Genomic DNA, 17,258 nt, shown 5'->3' with positions numbered 1-17,258 from the left:
TTTCTTCGAATGAGGGTTTGCGCTGCGCAGGAGGCAGTGACGTCATTATTCATCATTCCAGGCACGGCGCTCAACCCTAAGAGACCGAGAACAAGAACGAGGATGTTCTTCCTTCTCTTCTTCTTCTCTTTTCCTTCTCTCGCCTTCCCCCTTTTGGCTTTTCTTCCCTGATGTACGGTCGGTGTAAATTAGTACAGTATCACCCTCGCCATTCACTCGCGGGCAATCCTGCCCTAAGGACATCCCCGGTAAGTCAGAATCTTCCACAGGCGAAACGTCCCACCGATCGCTCATCGTACGAGAAGCGTGGGCACACAGCTGGGCCAGAGACTATGCAGGCATCCGAGTGTCACGCTTTAGATCAGGGGCGAGATACTGACACGGAGATCCAATGAAGTAGTGGTCGACCAAAGCATCTATCTAGTCAAGGAGCCCTTGTGTGTCCCGGAGGAGTCGGAGAAGCACCTCTTTCTCTGGACTCAGAACCGACACGCCAGATGGAGCATCCGAGTTACCATCGTGATCTGCTCCATGATTTATTAAAAGTGATGCGATCGCTGGACGAGTCGCATGCCCAAGGCCTATTCGATCTGCTGCGGGCGGATTCGTCCGTAGAACAACTTCGGTCTTACATTGACAAGACCTTGAGTGAAGTCCAAGTCTCCGATCACGATGGCGAGGCCATCAGTAGGCTCGAACGCCTCCGGGAAACGGTGGATGTGTCCAGTGGAGCACCGCCATCTCGGCCCACGGTGATGGATCTTAACTACTTATGTGACATTACACCCTTCCGCGTTCCAGCCAAACCGTGGACGACGGTGACGAACGATGACAATCTGGTGTCTCATCTAGTGTCCTTGTATTTTACGTGGGACTATCCCTTCTATGCGTTCGTTGACCAGAAAGCATTCATTCGCCATATGACCCTCGGAAACGTCGACTCCGACCTTTGTAGCCCGTTCCTCGTCAACGCTGTTCTTGCAAACGCATGCGTAGGGACTCTCCTGCTCCCCCTGGCTCGTTCCGGGTGATACTGACGTCACGGCATGGGACAGTATTATTCGCAATACTCCGAAGCGTATGTCGTGCCGGGAGATGTCGCCAGCCAAGGACGCAATTTCCTGGCCGAGGCGGAACGATATCTCCCAAGCCATCAGCTAGAAAAGAATGGCGGGGTCCGGCTAGCGTCATTGCAAGGGGCGTTACTCTTATATGAAAGGTAGGTGGCCATTTCCCTTGTGAGAATCATCTGGAGGGTAAACGTAACCGTCCATCGGATGGGCACTAGATACGCCATGTCGGGAGAGGATGATCTCGGCTATACCATGCTCAATTTGGCGATCGAGATGGCGGAGGCACTTGGCATCATCAACCGGGAGCCGCTCGATCTCCGCAAATTGCAACTGTCCGACGAAATGATCGCCTCCGTGAAGCGAACGGCGTGGGGTGTCTTCCAGGTCGACACGTAGGTCTCTCCCCCTTCATGTCTGTCGGTAATTCTCAATCCTTCTGAATCCGCGACACTGATGTCGCCGCGACGACAGGGTGGTCCATACCAACTTTTTGAAGCCCAGCCGGGTCTCCAGCGTCAGTCTCGACCGGATCGACCCGAACGAGACCGGTGCCGGCGACCTCTGGGTCCCGTATCCGACCGACAAAAGACCCCGACAGTCATGGCTCAGTCAATATTTCGATGAAGCCTGCAAGCTCTCGTATCTCGCCCGTGATATCTCCCGTCACCTCTACCATGAGACCACCACCCGGGCGGACCAATATCGACAGAAACAAGAGTTCTACAATAAGCTCCGCCAGTGGGAGCATGCCCTCCCAGACAAGTTCCGGACGGGCAAGAGATCACCGCCGCATATCCTCCTGCTAAGGTTCGTTGCTCGTCTGGTCATCACTGCACCGACCGTTTACTGACCAGGGGGGACTGCTGGATTTAGAATGCGGTATCATGTACTCCTTATTGGCCTGGCGCGGGATGGCTTCGGCGTCCAATCATTTTTTCTCGGGTCCGAGGAGCAACGACGGACCGTGGACGAATCTGCCCACGCGATCAGCCTCACATCCGCTCGCGAGATTTCGGCCCTCGCACGGATTCATCGTGAGGAATACGGGATGGAGCGCGCTCATCAGTTCGCTACCTATGCCATGATGCTTGCGCTCTTCACCATGCTCGATGACCCTTCCTTTGACGTCCTCGGCCACGACTTCCTCTCGCTCACGAGTGCCTTCTCCATCACGGCCAATCGGTCCCAAGTGGGCCGCCATCTGTTCCACATGTTCCGCCAGTCCGTCCGATCGCGACACCAAGAGGAGCGGATCCTGCAGTCGGACGCGGTCTCCGACGAGGTGAAGGAGCTGTTTCGACGCCACTCGTCGTCCCAGTTGCCGGATGGGTGGGGCAACTATGCCGACGGGCTCGAACGATATCGGGGAAGCTTCTCGAGCGAGTCATGGAACTACACGGCCTCGGGGGTCCGTGACATGCTCGAAAAGTATGAGCGTCTGAGTCTGGGGCACGGCGACCTTGTCCACTCGCGTCGGCCGTCCTCGCCGAACGCCGGGTGGGAGTCGTGATCGACTTATCTCATGCCACTGGCGTCGTCCCCCTCTCCTTGGTCCGTTCTTCATCCGTAGTTGATGTATCAGCCCTCCATGATCTGTCTTCCCTGGGCAACCTGCATTTCGCCTGTATAGACCGGTATCCTCACATGCATCAGTTGTCTAGCGATCGTTGCTTCTCCCTGTATGTGTCCTGCCGTTTGTATATTAGCCCTTTCTCGCATTGTACGATCTCCAATGAGACGACGTGGTGTCGCGGTCATTATTGGACTTAATGGTGTGTGCGTGCTTCGTAGTTGGTCCAGCTCACTAGTACATTCTCGCGATTATGCGATCACGGCCACTCCATGTGACCTGCAGAAGGAATGATGGACCACGTGACACTGTCCAAATAAGCAAGAGCCAGAGGGGACTCTAGGATCATGGGCCATTGTAGTACCATGATCAGCCTAATGATACGCATTCCATAAGGTGACTGTGGAGTATCAACTCGAGCCCCTGTTCAATCGACGTATAAATCTCCATGTAGTGTGTGTTGTTGAATGCCAAGTATCATATGTGATGTAGTGTTCACGGACATCAGATGTAGGTATCTATATATATCTAGATATATATATATATATTCGTGTCTACTCCAGGTGGAAGTAAATTAGAGGCTTCTAGAAATCTACGAATACATAGAGAACTTACTCCCGGAGTAAGATTATAAGATCAGACACTTCCGATAACCATTGATGATTGATCAAGTTGTCTTATCACATCCCCATCGGACCCTCCGCTAAGCAATGATGGTCCCGTGGGTGTTGCAGGAGGATTTTGATTATCTCGGAGATCCCGTCGGGAAGATCATCAGCCACGGGAACGGAAAATCTTCCGACTGCCGAAGCCAAATGGATGACGTCAGGAACATCCACCGTCGTCCCCCGCAAACAGTCGAAGATCCAAACGTTAACCCGTCCAAAAAGCAACCGGAGGACATACGTGTGCCTGATCTCCTCCACGAGAGGGGTAAGGTTCACGCACGACCTGCTTTGCGATCTGTGAAAAGAAAAAGGGGGTATTCAAAAGAAAATCCTCCCCCTAAAAAAGGGTCGGTCGTTGGGAGGCAAAAAAAGATCACGTACCTTCGACCAGAAATGCTTCCCTGGGTGGGTCTGGAACGGATAAGTCGGCAGGCACACAGAAACGAGGAAAAGCTTCGTTACGGTTCCCTCATTTCGAATTATTTCTAAGCCACAGGCAGTAACGTTTCGTCATAATCGGCAGAAGAAAAAGAAAAATTTCTTTTTCTCTTTTTTTGTTCGTGTTATTTATTGATCTTCTAGTCGCCTGTGTTGTTGTTGTACATCAAGCGTGCAATAACATAAACGCCTCCCACTTTCTCTCTGCGGCGGTCAAGATGGTCCATGATCGGAATGGGGACGAGGCCATGGCCCAGAGCAAAGAACGACTGGAGTCTTCCGACTACGCCGACAGACCCCCAACTTCCGATACAACCGATTCGTCCTCCATCACCAGCTCCGTGGATTATGACCCTCAGTTGCATACCCTTCGCTCGCGCGCTACCGAGGTTGATCTCGAACGCCATACGACGAGGGCCTCAGATGCCCTGAGTCGCATCCACACCCAGCGCCTCCAACATGCCCTCACCGTCGGTGAAAGCGTCAAGTCACACCCCTCCAAGGCCCCATTGCCCCCATTTGGTGCCGGAAAGCCGTATCCGCCGCCGTTACCAGCGCGGGAGGACTACGTGGTGGAGTTTGACGGGAAAGAAGATCCCTTATACCCCCAGAACTGGCCATTGAAGAGAAAGTAGGTGCTTGATTCCCCAGGTTCATGGGGCGGTTCATTGGTTGTTAACGGTCCGGTGGTGGTTATTAGAGTCTGTATCAGTGCCATCCTCGCCTTCACGAGTATTTGCTCCACCTTCGACTCCGCCATCTTCAGCGCCTCCAGCAAAAATGTCGCGCATGCATTCGGCGTCGGTCTCGAAGTCTCCACGCTGTCGAGTTCCCTGTACATCATCGGGTATGCGTCGGGACCCTTGATCTGGGCCCCCATGTCGGAACTGCAAGGCCGTCGCTTACCCATCGTCATTGCGATGATGGGGTTTGGCATCTTTAATATCGCCGTCGCCGCCGCCAAGGACCTCCAAACCCTGATGATCTCGCGTTTCTTCTGTGGGATTTTTGGCAGTTGTCCCCTGGCGGTCGTCGCGGCCGTCTTCTCCGATATTTACGACAATCGCACCCGTGGTGTCGCGATCGCCATCTTCTCGAGCACCGTGTTCTTAGGCCCGCTCCTCGCGCCGTTCATTGGTGGTTTTATCAACATGTCCTATCTGGGCTGGCGGTACACCGCGTATATTCCGGCATTCATGGGGTTCTTTGCGTTCGCCCTGAACGTCCTCTTCCTGAGGGAATCATATCCGCCCGTCATTCTGATCAGCAAGGCCTCGGAACTGCGTCGTCGCACCAAGAACTGGGGCATCCATGCCAAGCAGGAGGAGATTGAGGTGGACTTCAAAGACCTGATCATCAACAATTTCTCCCGGCCGCTGCGCTTGCTCATCCACGAGCCCCTGATCCTCGCCGTGACGGTCTACCTCAGCTTCATCTATGGCTTGCTGTACTGTTTCCTGACGGCCTATACGCTGGTATTCCAAGGGGTCCATGGCATGAACGCCGGCGTGGGTGGCCTTCCCCTGTTTGGGATGGTCGTGGGCTTGTTCATCGCGGCGGGCTACATCATTCTGACCAGCGGAGCGTACAACAAGAAGCTCGACGCCAACGGGGGGATCCCCGTGCCCGAGTGGCGTCTTCCGCCGGTGATCATCGCGGGAGCGCTCTTCGCCGCGGGATTGTTCTGGTTCGGGTGGACGGGCTTCACCGACCGCATCCACTGGATTGTCCCGACCCTGAGCGGTCTCTTCACTGGATTCGGACTCCTGATCATCTTCATCCAGCTGTTCAACTACCTCATTGATACGTACCTCATGTTTGCCGCCTCGGCCATCGCCGCCAACACCTTCGTTCGTTCCTTGGTCGCCTCCAGCTTCCCGCTCTTCTCCCGGCAAATGTTCAACAACATGGGGATCCAGTGGGCGTCCACGCTCCTCGGCTGTCTGGCGGCCATCCTGGTGCCCATTCCCGTCATCTTCTTTTTCTTCGGCAAGCGACTGCGCATGAAGAGCAAGTTTGCGCCCATCTACGAGAAAGCCGAGGAGCCGATGAGTGACGAGAATGAAATTGCCGCCGAGACCAATGGACCCATGAGGGAATAAGAATCATCGGATCTCCCCCACATATCACAACTCTGCCTCATCGTCCCCGGTTGACACCCGGGGACATAGATGGTGTCTTAATGATCGTCCCTTCGATAAAAGCAATATACCCCGAATTTGTATACAATAATCTTAGTTTAGCATCTAATCTAATCATATCATTGCATCCTGGTCTCACAATTGTCACAAATAGACACCTCATCGGACTTCGAGAAAGTTGATTCAATACACGTAACCATCGAAACTACGCAGTCCGTACTTACCACTGATCTATTGGCTCCCTACATCAACATATGATGCTCTATATAGAAGGGACACTGTGTGAATCCGAATGGTTAACTGCCTTGTATGTATTCTTTTGCTTCCGCGACAACATAACACCGCCAACTCTTAACGCCCTGACAAGGAGTTGATGTGATCCTCCAATCCTTGCGAAAGCTGGTTAAGATACATTCATGCTTCAGGACCTTACAATGACCCCGAACGAAAGAAATATAAAGACGAAGCAAAATCACTTGGTCCATAAGGCCGATCCCCATTCCGCCGGTGGCCCCTGACGGTCAACGGGCCACCGGGGCGTCCTCTCTTCACTCACTTAGCAGTTGTTGGAACACTCGCAGGCGCTGGATGTACAGCGAAAACATCGGAAGCCAAGTCGACCACAAAGATTCCTGCATTGAGCCGGGGTCAGGCCTCCGCACGCTTGCACTGCGGAAGATTCGGAGGCTATCGTAGCGTGTTAGTACATGCTCAGGACCGCAGTGGTAATGCTTGAGCACCTACAAGAACTGATGAAGACATCTTGGGGGAAGGACAGATTTTCCGTGGCTGCAAAGGACGTGGTGGACTCCGTCGCAGCGGCAGCGGCGAGAGTGGCACAAGCGGCAAGGAGAAGTGCAACCTTCATGGTAAGAAGTCGGCAGTAGAAAGCAATGGGTTGTGATGCTCGTCGTCAAATGAATATCTCCGTTGAGCAGTACGGAGAGGAAAGGTTGCTTGTAGGTGGGGCAGCCATTGGCTTTTATATCTCAAGGCAGGTATCCGGCGGGTGCATGTGCCAGATATAGCTATCGATATCACACCATCCCATTATCAAGTGACAGATCCTCAAAAGCCAGCACTTGGTAATCTTCTTGTGACACATCGAAACGTTCTCAAGGCTTGAACTGCGGGGTTGGAGACTTTGAGCCAGTCCATCTGGTCAGACTTCTAGCTGGCTCGGAACTGTTGAAACGAATTCAATGCAAGCCCATATCACAATTATCCCGCGGTGAATTCGCCACTGTTGCATCCATATCCAGGTTATGGTTGCATTGCTCCTCGTATTCGACAGATAGGCAATCCCAGAACTCACTGCATGCATCAGATGTGTCGGAGAAAGGTTGTCTGGCCGAGCCTCTGAATCAGCTCGACCCCTTCTTGCCCGCACTCCGTATCAGGATGGGAATGCACATCATGCGTCAGTGGTGCAGTTCAATAACAGATAGTAGGCAAGCCTAGTACACAACGTCGTGTAAACATACTCTTTGAAACCCTGAGACGGTCTCGTGATACTCCTTGGTTCGGACATGCCACACGGCATGAGGTTCCCTCTAAAGGCTTTTCAATCCGCACAATATTGACGTTGGACATATTGGCCATATTGGTATCTGTATCCAGATGCCCACCTGTTGACCGGATGCGAATCAAAATTCCACTGTCATACCATGAAGAGGTACTATCGTCCTGAAGGCCATTGCTTTATGGGTGCTCTTGTGTCTCCCTAACGTATCACAGTGACTTACTTGTTGGATTATCATATCTGACCTCTGCCGTAAGACTAATGGGTGACTGTCTTACCAGTTTCGGTTCGATTCGGCATGAGTACTTTCCCCTGCTCACCGTCACCTGCTAGTTGACTGTCAAGCATTTGTTTCTTAAATGATTTGGGGGCTGTGCTGGCTCGATCACGCTGAGCATGCTTTGCTTTCTGGTTGTAATCGATTATCATCTGAGGCACTTTTACCGTCGTACATTTGATCGCCCGGTCCTCGTCAGCCCCGCCGGTGATAACCTTGTGCCTTCTTTGTACTCCCAAAACAACTCTTGGGTAGTAAATCTTTCGAAAGAGGACCGACTGGTATGCATCTTGGATTTTGGGGAGAGATGGATGTGCGGCACGGCGAATTCTCTGTCACAAGCAGGTGCAAAGCAAGAACTTTGGGATCATCGATGGTGGGTTATGGACCACCGGACTTTTTTTTGCAAGCCTCATCTGGTAGACGGTCACTTATCGAGTCCGTGTCCCAGAAAGGAATGATCATCGCGGCGCAACGTTGAACTCAGCATACTGACAGACTATGAAGCCGGACAGAGGAATATGCACTGCAACGGTGACACCAATTGTCCTGGCCCTAGATGTCCAGAGGCCTCTTGGCTATGACATATACTGGATACCACAATGTCGGACAGTATTCCCACGCAAGGGGGATGGTGGATGTAAAGAATCAATTTATTCGTTTAAAATAACTTAGAGCCATGGGTTGCACAACATCTTCAACCGCCGTGGGGCTAGTCCTACCCTCCTTTATTCCAATGATGGTGGGACGAATACGGCACGGCACACGAGACTGTCTCCAAAGAAAAGGAGGGGATAGACGACACTTGGGCCTCAGGGTTACATGCCTATCCCCCTGACTGACTAGGATGGCGTCGACCTACGACGCACTAGGCCAATACATGTGCTTTCCAGCTTACCACTAAGCAGCTCATAAGAGACCAGCACCAGCCACAAATCCGTGCGCATATTCCGCCAGATATCTGTTTCTCCTATTGATTATCCATGGGGAATACGTTTCGAAATGTGTTGGTGCCATACTCATACCCCAGTTCCTTCCTTGATTGCGCGACGGGAGTTATATACCGCTGTTCAACTCGAAAAGCCGCGATCATCACTGTAACCAACGTATATTCATATCATGACCGGATGAAGTGACACATATGCCATGGTCTTGGAGATCGAGAAATACCTGCTCTACCATGTTCAAGATGGGGATATATAGCTCTATCTCGTCGTTGACTACTGTCTTATTTAAGACGATGCCATAAAACCCCGCGGAATTTGATCAAGGGGAAATTCACCTACATTTACATCTCCACCATTTCGGTACATAATGTTCCTCGTTAAGACCGGCGTGATGGGCTTTGCCATACTTGGGATATGCTCCCGGATTGCTCTCGTGGCATCCATGTCGAAACCCGTTTTCCCTCCTGTGGTTTCGGATAATGTCAGTTCTGCCGACCAGATGAACCCTCTCGCGGATGCATCGGCCAAGGCAAGTGTGCAGCTCTACCACCTGGGTACTGATAACATGCCATCCAGATGCTGAATGGATTTACTGCAGAGAACCTGCGTGGGACGCTGCCGTGACGGACATTGCATTCGTGTTCCTTTCCATGTGTGCAATTGTCGAGTGAATGGAGGGCACTGTGTCTGTCAATTATAGGCGTGGGAGGAATGTAGGCTTCAAAATGCTAAGGAATTGCGAATATCCTTTCATGGTGCTTGTGGCTTGTCAATCTGGCTTTCCCCTCCATTCAACATCGACGTTTGCCCTTTCTACCTGAATCATGATGGTTGAATAATAGAAGCCCTAAAACCTATATACATTAGGCGTAGCAACGCCGCTGATGTCCAATTCGCAAGTCCGCCACCAGTAGTCATACATTTCTGTGCAAGTACTGTGTGAGTGAGTGGGTTTTGAACATAGGCGTTCATCGCCCTATCATTGATTCCTATGTATTTCTAACAAGTAATTATGGTGACAGAGTCAATGCTAAAGTGCCGAGGCTAATTTATATAATAAATTTAGACGCTGGACTTGGAGCGGGGCAGACAAGAATTGCGTGATTCGACCCCGTTTTCTTTTCTGATTACTTCCGTTGGAGCTCTTAAATCTTCCACCTTCGACACACAACATACTATCATTAACCATGGTCACTAATGTTGAGCCTCAAGAAGATGTTGAAAGGCCCCTACTCGCCGATTCCCCAGACCCAAGCTATGAAACCGTAGCCGCGCCATCAACGGACACGTCGGATGCAGCGCCTCGCGCCACGTTTAGGCGAAATCTCGGGGCCGTAGAAGCATTTGGCATCGTCATCAGTATTGTGATTGGCAGTGGCGTCTTCACATCCCCCGGTGCGATCGATACGAATGTTCCATCCCCCGGCGCGGCTCTCATTGTGTGGCTCGTGGGAGGGCTGCTGGCTTGGACGGGGGCGACCACCATGGCCGAACTGGGCACAGCAATTTCCGGTGAAGGTCTACATTTCTGACCCCAAGAGAGTGACTAGGGTCATGGGAAGCTTACGCAACTTACAGGGGGTGTCCAGCCGTATCTGCAGTATATTTTTGGCGATATTCTGGGCTTCCTCGCCGCATGGACCTGGATCATCGCGGTGATGCCCGCCACGCTCGCTATCCTCAGCATTGTTTTCATTGAAAGTATTTACTCCGCTGCTGGGATAACTAACCAGGCGTCTTCGATCCAACACAAGCTTCTCTCGATTCTGGTGTTGATCGCGATCGGGGTGGCCAACTCGATCAGTACAAAAGTGAGCACCCGGTTGAGCAGTTTCTTCGTGACGACAAAGTTTGTTACGATCACTGGCATCGTAGTTGCAGGCCTTCTCGTAGTGATTGTTCACTTGTCAAGCACACACTGGGATGGACCAGCAACGGATTGGTACACCAAGTCATGGTTTGGGTACCGCGACACCGTGAGTCCGGATGGAAAGGAGATCCATTGGAGCGACCTGGCTGGATGGGAAATGCTCGGTCACTATTCAGCGGCCTTATATGGTGCGCTGTGGGCTTACTCGGGCTGGGACAAAGCAGGTATCCCCGATCTGCTAAGAGAATGAAAACAGTCAGACTAACAGCCAGACCAAGGCGATCTATATTACAGCAGAGCTGTCCGCACCGGCCACCCAGCTTCCCCTCGCCATTAATGCTGCGGTGCCCATTGTCATTCTTTCCTTCATCGCAGCTAATACAGCATATTACATTCTTCTTCCGTGGAGTGTCGTGTCGACAACAGACAGTGTTGCCGTGGTATGTCCCCGTCCTATGCCTTGTATGTTCCAGTCTAACTCTAGATCAGACTGCAATCACCCATCTCTTAGGTCCTATCGCGGGCATTATCGCAGCGGTCCTGATCTGCCTGGTGGTAGCTGGGTCCTTACTGGGAAATTCGTTCGTCGCCGGCCGCATGATCGTCGCAGCATCCAATTCGAACTGGCTGCCCAGGTTTCTAGGAATTCTCGGACGATTCGGGGTTCCATCGACTGAGAATCGTGCGTCTGCGCATCCGTCCGATATAGATCCCCCGAGCAATAAATCAGACGCACCGATCAATGCGACCGTCTTGTCTACCGCGCTTCCTATCTTCTACATTCTGTTCGGAGACTTTCGGGCCCTCCTAACCTTTAATGGTTTGGGGGAGTACACCTTCTTCTTGTTGACTGTCCTCGGAGCGATTATCTTGCGATTTCGGGAACCAGATCTGCGCCGCCCTTACAAACCCTCTATTATTATTCCCATCACCTTCGCCATCGTTAGTGGATTCGTGGTGGTCCGAGGGGCGATTTTTGCCCCTGTACAAGCTTTAGTTCTGCTCTCACTGTGGATCATTGGAGTAGGATATTATGAGCTCCGGAGGAGATGGGCAGTGAGTCGAAATGCATGAAACGCGACAGCTGGAGATGTGTGTACAGCCAGGATGCACCGCGATTAGGTTTCATTGCCATTTAGGATATATACATGCTAAGCTACAACACAGCTAGGCGTTTCCTATGTAAACCTACAGAACCTTACGGTTAAGAACTTTACGTGATAGGCCATCTTCAAGGGCTCAATTGCCTAGTAGTACAGAAACAACCCCATCGGCTATTGGGATTCTAGCCACGTTGGAAAGTAACAACCCTATCAAGAACAAACAGGGCTGGAATTCGGCGGAGACACCGAGTTGGTAGGATTCGTCTGCGAGCAGCCAGCGACAAGTCCTCCCGCGGTATCGTCAACGGCTGCATTGTAAGCATCGCCGCAGTTTGGATCACTGCCAGTGTTGCATGGTTAGCGTCAGGCGCAAGCTTAGCTAAAACGTCAACATGGGTTAAACTTGCCTGGCGCCTCCGCTAGCATTTTCGAAATATGAGCAGATGTCATGGGAGAAGCAGTCCTGTGTGTATACGTTCCCTAGCGCGGTGCCGGTGCAACCTGCACCACAGCGGCCGTTGCAAGAGTAGCTATAAGATGACCACGTTCGTTAGACAGTTGGCCCTGAGCTTGATGCAGAAAATACGTACTCCCCATTGCCTGCGCTGTTGGCACCGTAGTTGCTCCCAACCACTCCGACAAAAGTACAAGTTTGCCCAGCGCTATTGGTCCAGGTCGCCGTTGCTGATTCCCCGACTTTAAGGCAGGTAATAGACCGTTTGTCTAGGTTACTGGAAGGACCGGAGGGTACGGCCATGCTGGCCAGTGGGAATATGAAGAATACCGTGTGGAGCAGATTCATTTTCGGGATTGAGACGCTTCTCGGTGCAGGAGCTAAAAATCCGTGCAAGCTATGGTAGCGCGGCGTTAAACGTGTATTTAACTCTGCCGAGAGAAGAAATATTGCTGCAGGCTTCGATCCCCCTCAACGTCTTTTTCTTCTTTCAAAGCTAGGCGCGTTCCTGAACTAGCCCGGTGTTGCACTCTAACTGTACACTAGAGGAGTAGCTGATAGGACCCGGGGATATTCTCGGAGCCCTTATTCTTCAGACTTAACCTTTCTCAGGCTCTTGGCCGGTCGATACGCGGGGATTGCAGAATTAGGGCATGGCATCATCTTTAGCGGAATGGCGATCCCCCGAGCCCTAGCTTTCAATGGCTTGCCTTATAGCTGTTCCGACCACCTTAGCGCATTGTCCGCCCATTAGTAACATGCAGCTGCCTCCCCACCGGCGCATTTGCCATATCAGGAACGGCAATTGCCTGGCTTGCTTTGCAGTTGTTTCTCGCAATCAGTGTCCCATTCGCGCCTCATAATTCCTCGTTAGTAAACTCTTTAACCAGCCCATGCAGATCAGGGGGAATTAGAAAAAAGCTGAATTGGACCTACCTACATTTATACTCTATTATTGTGTATAAGGAAAGGGGAGAGAGGAAGGGGGAGAGAGGAAGGGGGAGAGAGGAAGGGGGAGAGAGAAAGATGTGTGGATTTTTTTAACGACCTGTCTGCCGTAAAGTCTATGGAGCCGGGCCGTGATGTGACAGTGGTCGGAAATCCACTGCAGAGATGAGACAGTTGCAGGAGATAGACGATGGCAAACAGGCACAGTCAGACCCACGGCATAACAAGTGCACGATAGTGGAAGTCGGTAGGGGATTGCATGAGGCGGGGCATAGGACACGGATACAGAGTCTTGGAACAGCAGAGACCACGCGCTTAATTACAAACTTTGCGCTGTTCAGCCCTTGAGAGTAGAGGGGAAGTCCTATATTCTTCTGGAAATACGCTTGTCACTCCTTGTGGATTTGTTTGGGATGTTGTTGGCTGAAATACGAGGGAAGATGTCCTGTACAGCAGCTTGACAGGGTCTGCTGCGAAAATTCTCTCTTCGTGATGACGGGTTGCACGTTAAGATTTTCAATGATCATTATAAAGCTCTGCCGTCCGTACCAATAGACGAACCATGCGATTCGAGCTGCCTCCCTGGTTAACAGTTCCAGAAGACGAGGATACGCCCTTGATCGACGGCGGTTCCTGTCATAAACACCCATGGTCAGGAACATAACCAGGCTGATATCGTAGATTCTGGTATGAACACGAGAGTGACCGTGGAAATACATACTGAAACGTTGATTGACATGAACATTGCTCCTCATCACTGAGATCAGCAGGGAGATGGCATAGATTCATGCTGTGCCCTCCCCCCGTCACTAGCAAATACCTGTTTCACTCATGTAGATAGAGGGGCTTTACAGATGAATATGAGCCTATTCAATAACTGCTCACCCCATACCGCGTTTCTTATCTCTCGGATCTTAACCGTTGTGGGAAGTTCTAATGTCTAGCAATATGAAAATATGAAACATCTGGGATCCCTTCGCGTTGCGGGATCAAACATATGTGCAATCCCCAAGTTCCAGGACTGTTGAACCAGGCTCACGGAATCTACTTACACATACATACTGCTAACGGACCTTGGCCTCAGTCACTTTACACTATGAGTATTATGATTTATAGACAGCCGAATACTCGGAATAAACACTTACTCGATCATGCAATGGGGGACAAAAGTTTTCACAATTCTGTTATTCTCATTCATTTTTATGCCGAGTCCTGGTTGCAAAGATATCCAGTGGCGGCGCCAGAGTAATTATACCCTGCTATTGCCGAGGAATGCATGAAACGATATCGCTACGTAGTAATACTATACTGGACAACGATGATCAACAGGTAGGTATACGCGTATCGTCGTATTTTGGGAATCATTAGCCCCCGGGTATTATTGCCGGCATGCGAAACGCTATAACTGTCTCCACTGCCGGGGCTCTCTAGGCATTTTCTAGAAGCACCAGCCGATCTCAAATTTGGGTCCACTGTCGGATGATCTTCGGATGCCCTTTTCCCTGGCATATTGTGGCTGAAATTTTGGCCCTATGGTGGTGAAACAGGATCATCTCGGATAGATGAGTGATCGACAAGCGACTTGGATATACCACAGTCCACGTCTGCGAATATCATGGGAGTCCCGTATGCTCACCTTGATTCAGTATGAAACACTTCTTCCGGACGATCATTCATTCATTACCTCAGATCACTGGGATACACGATTGCCCGCTATGCCGAGTATACCGTGGCTCAAAGGTATATAAACCTCCCAACTGCCACCCATCATAAGCATCATCAAGATCATCAGTCTCAACGAACAAACATCTCATCACTTCGCTTTCCAATCTGTCTATCATTTTCCGAGGTTATAAACCAGACCTTACTTTCAAAATGAAGTTCTCTGTTCCATCTGCGTTGCTGGTCACCGCCACTCTTTCCTCTGTTGGCAATGCCGCTTTCCCAAACGTCCCGGAGACGTGTTTGGAGATTCCTCAAGTCCTCGGCCAAAAGCCCCTCAAGCTGATGCAATACTTCCATACGCAGGTCTGTGAGAAGGCCAATTGTACTGCCACAATCAACCAACACAATCAATACCTCCACAACAACGTCCTCCCGCAACTTATCCAGGACGTAAACACCAAGCTGGGCGTATCCGCCAGTGAGCAGATGTTGTATAATCAGACAAGTACCCAGCTCATTGCGGCAGTGCAGAAGAGCTGCGCAGCTGAAGGAAACAAGCCTCTGTGCAACAACCCAGAAGGGTTGTTTAACTATGGTGCCTGTGCTTTCAAAGCCTCCCAGCCGGTTCTGGAGAAGCAAGTCAAGCAGCTGTCCAGCTCGGTTCAGCTTACCGAGGAGAAGTGCCAGAAGATTAAGCAGCTCGACTCCGATGAGACTGCGTGGTCCAAGACTCTTCCTGGATACATTGACCGATTCGCTGCGTTGTGTGAGAAGGACAACTAGAGGTAGGTATATTGCTCAAACACAAAGCTTCTAACCTGAATGTTGCTAATTGGTGTAGAGACTGTCTTGTTATCGACCCTCCAGTATGAGGACAGCCTCTGAACCCGCAGGGACGCTACGTCATATGTTCAAATGTTATGTTTACATGATGGTTCCCGTGGGGTGTTAGCCAGGAATTTGGATCATCATTTATATTTACCGTGTCACTCCTTAAGATTATAGTTAGGTCAGTATTGTGAGCATCGAATGAAACTGAAGATAGTGCCAAATAGTCTATTTATATGCATGGATGTCTCACGTATCGTTAAGTTGTAGCACCCTATTCCATACTACCTGCGGTCTCTAGAGAATGTATTCAGTGATCCTCGAAATAATATGGATCTTTCACATGCAGAAGACAATTGGAACGTGGAAATTAAAATCTACTTTCACGAGTAAATTTAATGATAGCATGTGTATTTTCAAGATTTTATGGAATGCGATGGCTGCCGGGAAGAACAACTAAACTAAGCAGTACAAATGAGCATTAACAGTTGAGCAACAACAATTTAGTTAGTGATCTGCGTAGCCTTCCATTGTGCCTGATATATGCGCCACATACCCCGGAAAAAGTAAAGAGACCTATGATTTTAATGAGGGCGGATTCATCTCCCACCATGTCATTCCTGCCCTATCACTAACTGCAGTCCAGGTAATCGATGGTGCAAATACAGGACCGCCAGGGAAAGTGACCATTATCTGGATCACAATGCATGATCTTTCCTTTGTACTCCATATCTATAATTCCATCAGCAATCCTTCCTCTGTTCAACGGGCCCGGATATTTAGAAATTGAACGGCTCAGCATACCATATCCGTTTTTCATTGCATTTACGCATTTTAGTTCCACCCCTGTTGCAGCACAGCCGAACTGGCTGCATTCAAATTGTGCACAAGTGTACTCGCCCCGGTGTCCTTTTTGAACCGGTCTCTTACGAAGGTCAAGGCCTGCCACCAGGCCTAGTAAAGATGTGAGGCTTGCGAGTAGAAGCATTTTAGGTTTCGCTATACTCGACCCTGAGTTCCAGGTAAAGATGGTGGAAAGGTGAGACACCAGAGTTAAAAGCCTGTTCAATATAGTGAACCGATAGCAGAAATTTCTGTGTTAAAATGTATCATGAAAAGAATATTACAGACGAATGTGGGAAGTTCAATGTGGGGTTTATATAGATACGCCTCATAGCCCTTGATGTTTAAAGCGCCCACTGTTGGGAAACACTTGCTTGGATCTCGATAGTATTTGAGTTCGGGTTGAATATAAAACAGCCTGCTCTGTTTTCTTTTCAATCTAAGACGTCACCATGCCTTGTTATGGCCTTCAGGCAATCATGTTGAGTAGATTTGGTCTTCTTTGCTTTTTCTTTGCTATGGTATCTACCATAGTTCCCGGCTTACTGTACCCAGCCCTTGACTAGGTCAGGTTCTCTCCTAACTATACTTTAAAGAAGCTTTATTTTCCTACAGGCTAAGCTTTTTCATCCAGCGCTAATATTACTATTCATTATCTATTTGAGTTATGACTATCCTCAAACCCCCTCACGCAATTAATGTCTGGGTAGAATCTTTACTGCTATGTCCTTAGATCCATATAGAAGGATATCGTATTATCAACCATGTATCACCTAGCTTTGAACACGTAATGTTAGTGGCATGACAGTTTACGTATGATCTAGCCAACTCTAGAGCAGGCCGAGAGGTTGCTCATGCGGAAACGAGGCGCCGCAGTTTATGGGATTGACTTTTCGCCGAGAGTCTAGATT

The 17,258-nt window shown here is 50.3% G+C and overlaps 7 protein-coding genes across 7 annotated transcripts; 5 read left to right on the top strand and 2 right to left on the bottom strand.

Moving 5' to 3' along the window:
- Positions 1–153: 153 nt before the first annotated feature.
- BDV38DRAFT_200323 (transcription factor domain-containing protein) lies at positions 154–2,669 on the top strand. Its single transcript, XM_032052441.1, has 6 exons — positions 154–248; positions 306–992; positions 1,056–1,219; positions 1,289–1,465; positions 1,545–1,880; positions 1,947–2,669. Exons 2-6 carry the CDS (start codon positions 498–500, stop codon positions 2,581–2,583), a joined length of 1,809 nt encoding a protein of 602 aa, XP_031908865.1. The 5' UTR covers positions 154–248; positions 306–497; the 3' UTR covers positions 2,584–2,669.
- A 1,215-nt stretch (positions 2,670–3,884) lies between these two features.
- On the top strand, positions 3,885–6,019 carry BDV38DRAFT_199977 (MFS transporter). Its single transcript, XM_032052434.1, has 2 exons — positions 3,885–4,380; positions 4,450–6,019. The coding sequence occupies exons 1-2, from the start codon at positions 3,968–3,970 to the stop codon at positions 5,849–5,851; spliced, it is 1,815 nt and encodes a 604-aa protein (XP_031908864.1). The 5' UTR covers positions 3,885–3,967; the 3' UTR covers positions 5,852–6,019.
- A 427-nt stretch (positions 6,020–6,446) lies between these two features.
- Positions 6,447–6,758, bottom strand: BDV38DRAFT_287394 (uncharacterized protein; the record flags this gene model as incomplete). Its single annotated transcript, XM_032060859.1, has 2 exons — positions 6,447–6,577; positions 6,635–6,758. The coding sequence occupies 2 exons, from the start codon at positions 6,756–6,758 to the stop codon at positions 6,447–6,449; spliced, it is 255 nt and encodes an 84-aa protein (XP_031908863.1).
- Positions 6,759–9,003: 2,245 nt separating this feature from the next.
- Positions 9,004–9,307, top strand: BDV38DRAFT_287393 (uncharacterized protein; the record flags this gene model as incomplete). The annotated part of the gene is made up of 2 exons (XM_032060858.1): positions 9,004–9,169; positions 9,213–9,307. 2 exons carry the CDS (start codon positions 9,004–9,006, stop codon positions 9,305–9,307), a joined length of 261 nt encoding a protein of 86 aa, XP_031908862.1.
- A 516-nt stretch (positions 9,308–9,823) lies between these two features.
- Positions 9,824–11,580, top strand: BDV38DRAFT_274807 (amino acid/polyamine transporter I; the record flags this gene model as incomplete). The annotated part of the gene is made up of 4 exons (XM_032057906.1): positions 9,824–10,154; positions 10,215–10,730; positions 10,801–10,946; positions 10,996–11,580. 4 exons carry the CDS (start codon positions 9,824–9,826, stop codon positions 11,578–11,580), a joined length of 1,578 nt encoding a protein of 525 aa, XP_031908861.1.
- A 211-nt stretch (positions 11,581–11,791) lies between these two features.
- Positions 11,792–12,366, bottom strand: BDV38DRAFT_287391 (uncharacterized protein; the record flags this gene model as incomplete). The annotated part of the gene is made up of 3 exons (XM_032060857.1): positions 11,792–12,028; positions 12,085–12,139; positions 12,200–12,366. The coding sequence occupies 3 exons, from the start codon at positions 12,364–12,366 to the stop codon at positions 11,792–11,794; spliced, it is 459 nt and encodes a 152-aa protein (XP_031908860.1).
- A 2,360-nt stretch (positions 12,367–14,726) lies between these two features.
- BDV38DRAFT_274806 (uncharacterized protein) lies at positions 14,727–15,459 on the top strand (the record flags this gene model as incomplete). Its single annotated transcript, XM_032057905.1, has 2 exons — positions 14,727–14,751; positions 14,786–15,459. The coding sequence occupies 2 exons, from the start codon at positions 14,727–14,729 to the stop codon at positions 15,457–15,459; spliced, it is 699 nt and encodes a 232-aa protein (XP_031908859.1).
- Between the last annotated feature and the right edge of the window lie 1,799 nt (positions 15,460–17,258).

Source organism: Aspergillus pseudotamarii, assembly GCF_009193445.1.
Source record: "Aspergillus pseudotamarii strain CBS 117625 unplaced genomic scaffold BDV38scaffold_76, whole genome shotgun sequence".
NCBI lineage: Eukaryota > Fungi > Ascomycota > Eurotiomycetes > Eurotiales > Aspergillaceae > Aspergillus > Aspergillus pseudotamarii.
Note: the sequence above shows the minus strand (reverse complement) of the source record. Positions and strands in the feature narration are given on the sequence as shown.

Coding starts and splice junctions, on each gene's coding strand:
- BDV38DRAFT_200323 (XM_032052441.1), top strand. CDS start 498: ATGGAGCATCCGAGTTACCATCGTGATCTGCTCCATGATTTATTAAAA. Junction 993..1,055: donor CTGTTCTTGCAAACGCATGC/GTAGGGACTCTC, acceptor GGCATGGGACAG/TATTATTCGCAATACTCCGA. Junction 1,220..1,288: donor GCGTTACTCTTATATGAAAG/GTAGGTGGCCAT, acceptor GATGGGCACTAG/ATACGCCATGTCGGGAGAGG.
- BDV38DRAFT_199977 (XM_032052434.1), top strand. CDS start 3,968: ATGGTCCATGATCGGAATGGGGACGAGGCCATGGCCCAGAGCAAAGAA. Junction 4,381..4,449: donor AACTGGCCATTGAAGAGAAA/GTAGGTGCTTGA, acceptor GGTGGTTATTAG/AGTCTGTATCAGTGCCATCC.